We start from the raw sequence: 10,601 nt of genomic DNA, 5'->3' as shown, positions 1-10,601 counted from the left end.
TGTAGACATGACGTCATTACTTTTTTTATTAGAAAATCATTTTTGAATTAAACTACTATATGCATCATCATCTCTTTAAGATATAAAAACTATTTTTATTACTTTCATTTTCTAAAGCAATATTCTTTTTTTAAGATGCTTGTTTGAAACTAATAATCCTTGTCGATTGGCAATACGTTGCCAGTCTCATTCATCTTCCAAACACAATAAAACCAACAATCGCTATAAATCAAATCAACACACATCACTCTCTTCCAAATCAGATGGATTATCGCAATTAAAAATCAAAAGCATGCAGTACTATTTTCATTATATACAATGATATGATATTTAAGCCGGTATTTATGTATAGCTTAGCCTTGCGACGTGCTGAAGTCAAAGGCTGAAAGTGATCGTGTTGAAGAGAATTGCATCCCTCCACGGCATCTTTACAACTGCATGGATGCATGCATGCATCATGGTGTACCTAAAATTAACTCAAAGAATATATATATATATATATATATATATATATGGGTAATACTAAAGAGATTAAATTTTCAAGCGAAATTTGCAAACTAAATAATGTGTCACTAATATGAAATAAGTATGTTAAGTAACACTTAAGTAATAATTCAATTATTAACAACCATATCATTAGTTTACAAAATTTAGTTTGGAAATTCAGTCTACCTATAGAGACAAAATTTGTAGACTACATTTTGTAAATTGAATGGCATGTAAGTTGATGATTGTATTAATACTTAAATATTGATTAACGTGCTTATTTCTTATTAGTGACATATTATTTGGTTTGCAAATTTAGTTTACCTAACATTACTCATTATATATTTTTCATTTGAATTACTCATGAATGTTAATCAAAGATAGTTGAAAATCCAATGATCTTACCGTCTTAGGTAAAACTTTGACAATCATATTTATAACTTTGATAATTAAAACCCTAAAATTCTTTTAGATTGAACAACTTTTTAAATAACCCATAATTCAGTCTCTCAATTCCCCCAACATATATCTTGCGAATCCAGATTCAATCTAAATATTAACCACGATCTGATCCATGTTCATGATATGTCATGATGGAAGTGTCAGATGGGGGGAGTATGTAGGATCTTTTGGCACCAGGGACATCTTTTGGGTTGCATGCCTAATGCGATTTTTCCTTCGGTGCGACCGGGTTCGCGTACAGAACTTCTTCTCACCGTCTCATTTGATCAAGCGCCTGAAATTGATTGATTTGGTGATCGGTTGTGTAGAGTGTTAAATTACCTAAATAATGAAATTGCCAAGTAGGCAGTTTTGATGCAAAGTAGGAAGTTCTGAGTAGATCAAATTTTTATTTTTTATTTAAAAAACCAATTGGAAGATCAACTTTTTAGATTAAATTTGTAAATCATGTGATATCTCACTAATAAAAAAAATAATACATTAATTAAAACTTAAGTAATAATTTGATTATCAATGATCATGCCATTTGATTTAAAATTTGATCTAGGCTGTTGATTTGGGTAACATTATCCATAAAAAATAAAAAAAATTATAGAACCCAGATGCACCGAAAACGGCTTATAATGTGCATATTCTTTTGTTGCTGATACGACTCACAAATATAATAGTACCTTAAGTAGAGAGTCATGACACATGTGATTGGGGCAGCCGGGGCCCACTCGTGCCAGCTCTTGTTCGAATTAACACCTTCCATCCAGAGTTCTCAACGTGGATAAAAGATACCACAAAGTATGACATGAGAGATATTTTTCAATGTGTTAGAAACACAAGTAGATCACGTATTTTCCTACATTCGGTTGGAAAAAATAAGTGTAATACTGATATTGAACTCATAGAAATTACACTTTTATAGTGGACCGAAACATTTGATTGTGTAGAGTGTTAAATTACCTAAATAATGAAATTGCTAAGTAGGCAGTTTCGATGCAAAGTAGGAAGTTCTGGGTAGATCAAATTTTTATTTTTTATTTAAAAAAATGATTGGAAGATTAATTTTTTAGATTAAATTTGTAAATCATGTGATGTCTCATTAATAAAAAATAATACGTTAATTAAAACTTAAGTAATAATTTGATTATGAACAATCATGTCATTTAATTTAAAATTTGATCTAAGTTGTTGATTTGGGTAAAAGATACGAATTTGGATCCTCTCCGAATCCCCTCCCTGGGGATCCCGGGGATCAAGACACAAAGACCCTTCATAAAAGATCGTGAGACCATAATTAAATGTTTTTTACGCAAAACGAGATTGCTTTATTTTTAAAAATATAAAAAGCATTTAATTGTGGCCGCACGATCTTTGATGAACGGTCCTTGTGTCTTGATCCTGGGATCCCCAGGGAGGGGATTCGGAGAGGATCCAAATCCAAAAGATACCACAAAGTATGACATGAGAGAGATTTTTCTATGTGTTCAAACACAAGTAGATCACGTGTTTTCCTATATTCGGTTGAAAAAAATAAGTGTAATACTGATATATTGAACTCATAGAAATTACACTTTTATAATGGACCGAAACATTTGATTGTGATACCAATAATTGAATCTACACTAGTGTAATAATAATGTTAGATGTAGCAAACTCAAGTTGTATGATTTCTGTACGCATCACATTTAGTCAAATTAACATGGAACGCATAATGTACACAATAAGGCTACCATATAATATGACAAGTAATGGTTGAATTCAGTTTGTGACATGGTGGCGGTGGGTGCTTTGAAGTGAGGGAGAAAGAGGAGTTGAGAGAAGAGAGGAAGGGGAAGAGATAGTTGCGGAAAGGAAGAGAAAGGCTTGCAACTACGTCGACCGTTGGATTTGTACCAACGGATGAGATCAATTCGTCAGGAGGATTCCCACGAGATTGATTCAGAAAGGCTTAAGTTCCTATATTTATATCTTGTAAATTATATAATGTGACGATGTTTGAATTTTTTTTCTTTAAATCATTAAAGAAAGAATTTAACCATCAATGAACACATCATATAATCTAAAAAATATACTAAAAAATAATCTCCATTACATTTTCTAGCTTTTAATAGTCTCTATCTTGTATTTCCCAAGTTGGAATGAAGAACCTCTCCGGATCCTCATAAAGAGGATCCAGGGGATCTTAATTGTTTTCGTTCATTGTAAATTATACGGTTAATTTTTATCAAATACTATTTATATTTAATTTTAAATAACAAACTTAAAATTATTTTTATATATGATATACAATAAATGTATACAATTAAAGAATCCGAATCCTCACAATGATCCGGAGAAATCTTCATTCTCCAAGTTGAAGCCTTGAAAGCCCTTGGACGGTTCTACATTTGTAAATTGTCTAAATATAAATAATTAATGAGGCAGAAACAATCAGAAGGGCCTCTGCCAAACTTCCCAAGATGAGGTCTTGAAAGCCTTGGACTGCGCCTCTCCCTTTCTCAGAGACCTGGGCTCTGCTAAACTTCCAATCTTTCACAGAGAGAGAGAGAGAGAGAGAGAGAGGGTTTAACTATAACTCTCTTGTGTTTTATTTGAAACGGTGGTTTGGGTTATTTTTCTGGCTGGTTTACCGTGGAGTTGGAGTTGAAGGGACTGATGGTTTTTTCAGCTTCAAATTCCGTGCTCATAATCTGCAAAGATGCAGCTGGCGTTGCAGGTATTATTATTCTCTTCAACCCCTTTTTAAGTTGTGGGTTTTTCTGTGAGCATTGTCTGAACTGTTATTGTTTTTTGGATTTAAATTTCTCCTTAATTAAGAACTGGAAATTAACCATTAAAGATTAAGCCTTTACTATTGAAGAACTTGTTGGTTTTTGGTATTGCATTTATTGCAAAAGGAAAGGAAAACCCTTTTTTGGTGGATGTGTGATATTCCAGCAGGTTAATTTTTGTGGGAACTGTTTGGCTCTGTTGTGTTGGATTGTGATGGAAGAGAAGATTGTTGATATCTAGTCAACTGGGCAAAAGTCTTCATGTTAGTTCAGCAGCCCAGGTTATAGTTTGATTTCAGGATTGTTAGTTCAAAGTCGGTATCAACGAGAGTTTTGAAATCCGAAAAGATACCGATGTTATGTTATAGTGATTAGAGAGAACTGTAAATATATGAAACCAAGTGTTTGTGCATCACCAAATAATTCTCTTTTTGAGGGGCTCCCAAAGCATCACGCGAAAAGTCAAATTTCAAAGCTTTAGCAGCAATAAGGAAGTAATTTGATTGTATTGTTATGTGTTTATTTTCATGACTGTTCTCGGGTTTAAACATCTTCCTCTCGCCCTATTTAGTAGAAATTTCGATGCTAGGAATATGGCATTTACTGAAAGCAATGTCCCGATCGCATTCTATTGTCTTTAAAGGATTTTGGCTTCCAAAAATGCTGTACTTTTACTGAGCTACAACAATGCATTCGACTCTGAGCAAAAACGCACATTCACATGTTAGGTTGACTTGAAGCTTTTGCTGCTTACTCTAAACGAAGCTGTTGAGCTCATAAATGTGGGATTTGCCCATCTAAGTAGCTACTCGATTTCAGATGCTTTAACTTCCATGTTTTAGTACTTTCTGAGGCTTACTGTGCTCAATAACAAATTCAGAATATCAGACATCACTAATTTGCGTTGAACTATAACGGCATGTTTGTGTTACACTACAATTTTTAAATATTAATGCCTGGACATGTGTGCAAATCATGTCTTAGAACTTTAAAAGGAGAAACGCCCAGTTACACCGGCAATTTAAATATAAAAATATTTAAAAAAAAAATCTTTCCCACTATATCAAATTCTGAGTGTTGAATCGTATTGTCACATGCATGTGTATGTACAAATATATATATATATATATATGTATGTGTGTGTGTGTGTGTGTGTGTGTGTGTGTAGTATATTACAAGTGTAGTGTTTGTGAACGCTATTACAAGGCATTTTGGGCCTTTTGGCCATGTAAAGCTTCTAAAAGCTGTTAATTGTGTTAAATTGACCATGTGGTCAATGTGATCAACAGCCTGTGGTGCTTTCTGATTCTCGCAATTGAATCCATGATAATTATGATATATGTATATAGTATATACGCATATTGGGGTTCCACTTATTTTTAATATCTGTTGCAGGGAACATCTTTGCTTTTGGGCTGTTTGTTTCACCAGCGTAAGTTTTGATCGGTTTGGTAATACTTAAATGTCATTGTCAGAAAACATGAGAAAGAGAACGATTTTTATTTCATTTACTCCCCGGTTTGTGTTTTTAACTGGCTTTATTTTCTTACTTTCAGACACACATTTAGAAGAATAATAAGAAACCATGCCACTGAAGAGTTCTCAGGGCTCCCATACATATATGCCCTTTTGAACTGCTTGATCTGCACGTGGTATGGATCGCCTGTTGTATCTTCTGATAACATATTGGTTATGACAGTCAATTCAGTTGGTGCGGTGTTTCAATTAGTGTACATAACCCTCTTCATAATATATGCTGAGAAAACAACAAAGGTTACTTGTACTACTCACAGTTGTTACCCTTAGTGAAGTTTCTGAAAGCCTTATTATGTTCTAAGCGTCGTTAGTTCCCTCTATCTTTGCAGGTGAGGATGCTGGGCTTGCTGGCAGCAGTTTGTGGTCTAATTGCAATCATAGTCCTTGGGAGCTTGCAAATTACTGATGCTGCTACGCGCCGGCTAGTTGTTGGACTGCTTAGTTGTGCTTCTTTAATATCAATGTTTGCGTCTCCTTTGTTTATAATTGTAAGTTAATCCAAGGCATTTGCGTTACTTGCTTTATTTTGGTATAAGTTGGTATCAATTATGTATTTTGTTGTGTGACCTTATTTACTTTGTTATGTTTTTGCAGAACTTGGTGATCCAGACACAGAGTGTTGAATTTATGCCATTCTATCTCTCCCTTTCCACCTTCCTAATGAGCACCTCTTTCTTGCTTTATGGAATTTTTAATTTTGATCCCTTCGTTTATGTAAGATTTCCTTGCAGCACATTTTCACTATTTTTTTCTTCATTTTTAACAAGGATATTTGGAGCCGTCAATTCAGTTTAATGGTTTCTCAGGTCTAACAGTATCATTCTTTATGCATTTCAGGTCCCAAATGGAGTAGGAACCATTTTGGGGATTGTACAATTAGCGTTGTACTTTTATTATAAGGATTCGTCTAAAGAAGACTCCAGAGAACCGTTGTTAGTTTCATATGAATAAATCAGTTCCGGCAACAAGAACAGTGCATGTGTTTTGACTTTGACGTAAGTGTTGTCTTTTATCTATTTTATTTATTGCAACAGGAAACCATATTCTTCTCATTTCTAGCATGTACAAGTCTGATCCTTCTGGGTGTCAAATATATCGCAAATAAATGCTATATATGCTCCATTTTCCTTGCGCAAAATAATTTGGTGGCATGGGTAATGGGTTTCCCTTCCCTGAATAGTTGTGTAAATGTAAAGTTAATGTCATGCCAATCTTATGAATTCATCTTTGACTGTTAATAGGTGAGAACGAATCTTATCAAGTAGGCAAAACGATTGAAGTGAAGAGTGGTGCTTGTTACCAACTTGAAAGCAAAAAGTATGTTCTTCGGCCTTTCAATCTCCTCTGCGGCTCGGGTCATCCCCCTCCCACTCCCTCCCTCCTCGTCTTCTGTTGTTTATGTGTGAAAGTGCATCTATGAGTATCATTGATATTTTGAAGAGTTTGTCACACTACTTTCCCCATTTTTTAATCGGTAGCATTCATGAATTGGTATGACTTCTACGATGGAATTGTTTAAGATCGTGAAATCAACTTCCTTCTCATCATTCCTACATCAACTTGAAACCTGTAAAGCCCTTTTTTATATGGCTTTAGCAGCTTCACTGTTGGTATATCTCAAGGAAAAGAACGGAAGAAGTCTCCTGCCTCAATGCAGTGCCGCGGTTTCAATTCCACTTTCCTTTCTCAGCTTCTTTTTGTATACGTGATTTGTGATTGTGCCTGCCTGTTTCAGAATCAATCATGAAATACTTTACTCTTTGCTTGTGTTTCTGTTTTGTATTCGTATTCTTTTAGGGAGTTTAGGAAAATTCAATCGTCTTCTGAATTATAAACTTTCTTGTAGTAAAGCATAAAACATTTAACAAGTTTAATTGTTGACTCATACACCTCAAGTTTTAGAAGAAACATTCTAGCAAATCATCAGAACATAGCAGAAATACTATCTTCACTAGAAACCTCCGTTCCGAAAAAACACGGGAGGGTTTAAAAGAAACGTGGGTAGCAAGCTTAGGTACTTGAGGCATGAGAGTAGGCTGTGAGCAGAAAGTTTTAATTTAGATTGAAAGGAACTATAAGATCCACTGATGATTAGCTGATAGCAATAATTCTGCAGAAACAAGTTCTTCGATATCTTTACTGCCAAGCTTTCTACGATATTTGTTGGTTAACTTATGGAGTTTCAACGAAACTCCGTTTATAGATTTTCTTGAACGTGGATGGGAAAGGGAGATTAATTTTGAACGTGGGAACCTCTATGGATCATCAAGTTAGCACTCGAAAGTAGTCATTCTGCACTGGATCCTCCCTCGTCTTTTTTTTTATAGATGAGTTCAGAATGACTCTTTCGGAATGTCAATAACATTTCTCTATTCATCGTCGGATGAAGTGAGAAGCGATCATTCTCTTAGGTGCACACTATGTTTCTCTGTCATTGAACACAAAACCTTCATAATGCACGTCATTGGTAGCTAGATCACATATCTTCTCTTCATTTTGTCCTTTCTCACAAAGGGTTATTATATATATTGAAGAAAACTGGACCACATGGCTACTGAAATCCCTACCACACTGTGTTGGTAAATCTTTTTAGAACATTTCTGTTAGAAAAACTACAGCAAGTCCCTCAAAGTTGTTCTGCCAACACCACCAGTATTTTCCTGCACATCAAACCAAAAACAATATGTTGATTTAGAAAGAAGCAAATATTGATAAAAAAATAAGGTTTCTCTTCGGTCTCAATGTACACAATGAGCAATCGATAAATGTCCGTGTTTTGCCCGGATTTACGTAATTTACAGACAATTGATGTTTGAATTTGAATGAATAATCCTCTAAATTCTAGTATTGAAGGTAGAGAAGAATGGTTTTTCGTCCTCCCTTCTAATACTACCATTTTTGGGCGGATTGGAATTGATAAGTTTTCTTTATGAACCTCTTACGAGGCATGATGCATTTTCCCACTGAACTTATACTAAATTGGTTTCTAGAAAAGGAGAATGTAAAAGAAAAGTCATGGCGATAGTCTACACAGCAAAGAAGAAAATTCAAACTTGAGTGCATAAGGAGAGCATCTTGCTTTAGCTAACTTGATGAAGCCGAGATCGGCAGATGTTTAATGTGTCATGTGATCACTACACTACTACATACAAGCACAGCAAAATGTCTTAGTCTCTGCATGCTAAAGATTGTGAAATTAGTTATCAACTAGCAAATTTACGATCTCAGCAAATAATTAGATAAATTTAATCAGTTAAAATTCAAAAGAAAAAAAAGTAGTGCATTCATAATTTTACCTGGTTTCTAATTTCCTTGTGGGAGTCGCACAGAGGACGACCTCTTTCATCATAGAGAATAAGCCCACTGAATCTAGGAAGCTCACACTTCTCCCCCATAAGTATAGGTCTCTGCCACACAGGAGAGTCCGAGTTATGGCTCCGCCACCCCACTTCAACCTCAACCCTTTTGTCCAGCAGTGGCAGCGGCAGCGGCGTCGCTCTCCAGCTCCCGCCCCGCCTCTCCTCCCACTTGCTCCTTCTGCTCCACCGCACCGAGCTCACCAACGCTCTCGTTATCGACCCCCAACCACAACTCGGCTCAGACCATTTCGGTTGTCCTGCTACAGCCTCTCGCTGGCTGCTCATCACAAGCTGCTGCTCCTGCTTCCTCTGAGCCTTCTTTAGCAAAACCGTCGCCGCCATGCAAAGACCGATGACTGCGAAGGCAGCGGAAACTAAGAGGAGAAATGCTTGTTGGGTTGAGATCTTCCACTTGTCTTCTAAATTCCACAAGGCTTCCATGGAATTCCCTTGTCTCCTTATATGGTGTGCAGCAGCAACAAAGTAAGTTAGATTCTTGATGGTTTTGTATGGGGAATATTTGGGAAGGTAGAAAAAGAATGATGATTTCTTATACGTAGAAAGGTGCATGCAGTAATTCTGCATTAATGATAGTGTACGGTCTACACGTGAAGGTCCACCGCCTGGCTGCAGGGCTTAGTTGCTCTATTTGGTTGAGTTTTTACGACCGTTGGGGAGTAAAGGCAGTCATGGGGTCTTCATGGTCGTTTTAAACCCTAATTAAACATCTCTCTCTCTCTCTCTCTCTCTCTCTCTCTCTCTCTCTACCACTACTACTACTGACATGAGTGCAGGATATCAAACCGAGAGTGCGGATAATTTTGCTTTGAGAGAATAGAGGCAAAAGTGATAACCTTTCAAGTTTTCGTTGTGTATGTGTTTGATACGGTTGGATTCGTTGATAATTGTAGTCGAACTTGAGACTAATTGACGTAGCACAAGTGTATAAGGATTATAGACGTAAATTCTTGAAGAATCGTCAATTTGGAATCCACCAGAAAATAGAGAGAATCCCAAAAGGTTGTTTGTTTAATTGATGATTGAATAAGTACATTGAAACACTCAGAGGCTTTAAGTAGACTTACGACTTCTTGAACAACTTAAAGGACTCCAACAATTAAAATGACATTATTTCGACATTAATAAGATGACAACTTAAATGTTCGATTTTTATTATGAAAATTAAAATCCTATTTTGGAAGCTGAAATGATCTTAGATGGTCAAAATCTATCGTATGTCACAACAAAACAATGTGTTTGACTCGTGTTGTTGTTCCCTTTCTGAAAATGTATCACGGGCCCAAATCGAAGCTTGTACACCAAATCCGCAAATTTCCATTGCATCCTTTTGCCTTTCGACGGTTCATTTCCTCTTAAATCCATTTTGCCATCTGTTTTACATCACTAATTTACTTAGTAAATTTATCTTTAATTATATAAAATTTTGAAAGCCCTCGTCCAAACGCAAATGTAGGACTAATTGCCATTATCATTTCCTTGGAAAGGGATCCTCTTCGTATCCCTTCCACCTAATCCACCAAAGCCATAAATTTAGGACTTTGAAATTTGATCTAACGGCTAAAAATAGGGGTCTACTTTAAAAGTTATATATAATAACTTTAGTTGTTATATTAAATTTCAAATGTTTGAATTTGTGACTTTGGTGGATTAGATGAAAGAGATCCGGAGAGGAGATCCCTTTCCCATTTCCTTGTCATAAAGAGATTTGACATTTCTTGGGTTGAATGTGACACGATGACCACAAACAATGTTATGGTGTGAGGACAATCAATGATAAAATAGGAAGCAAGGGATGTGGTTCCATCAACACTTGCACATGCATGCATTTAGATAGAAAAAAAAGTATTGGAGTTGCATGTGTGTGTTTTTAACAGGAGTAACTTATATGATACGGAACATTATTATTCTAGTGTATTCGTGATATAAAGTCTTTCCGATTTTTAATAAACATGTGGTGGTCTAGATTATTTTGTTT

The 10,601-nt window shown here is 35.7% G+C and overlaps 2 protein-coding genes across 2 annotated transcripts; one reads left to right on the top strand and one right to left on the bottom strand.

Moving 5' to 3' along the window:
- The first annotated feature begins 3,353 nt into the window (after positions 1–3,353).
- LOC137742352 (bidirectional sugar transporter SWEET2-like) lies at positions 3,354–7,020 on the top strand. The gene is made up of 7 exons (XM_068482201.1): positions 3,354–3,655; positions 5,106–5,142; positions 5,267–5,483; positions 5,576–5,734; positions 5,841–5,960; positions 6,084–6,241; positions 6,488–7,020. Exons 1-6 carry the CDS (start codon positions 3,595–3,597, stop codon positions 6,195–6,197), a joined length of 708 nt encoding a protein of 235 aa, XP_068338302.1. The 5' UTR covers positions 3,354–3,594; the 3' UTR covers positions 6,198–6,241; positions 6,488–7,020.
- An 838-nt stretch (positions 7,021–7,858) lies between these two features.
- LOC137741871 (uncharacterized) lies at positions 7,859–9,046 on the bottom strand. The gene is made up of 2 exons (XM_068481574.1): positions 8,543–9,046; positions 7,859–7,906 (listed from the first exon to the last, which is right to left on the bottom strand). Exons 1-2 carry the CDS (start codon positions 9,044–9,046, stop codon positions 7,859–7,861), a joined length of 552 nt encoding a protein of 183 aa, XP_068337675.1.
- Positions 9,047–10,601: the final 1,555 nt, after the last annotated feature.

This window comes from Pyrus communis, chromosome 8 (genome assembly GCF_963583255.1).
Source record: "Pyrus communis chromosome 8, drPyrComm1.1, whole genome shotgun sequence".
Classification (NCBI taxonomy): domain Eukaryota; kingdom Viridiplantae; phylum Streptophyta; class Magnoliopsida; order Rosales; family Rosaceae; genus Pyrus; species Pyrus communis.
Note: the sequence above shows the minus strand (reverse complement) of the source record. Positions and strands in the feature narration are given on the sequence as shown.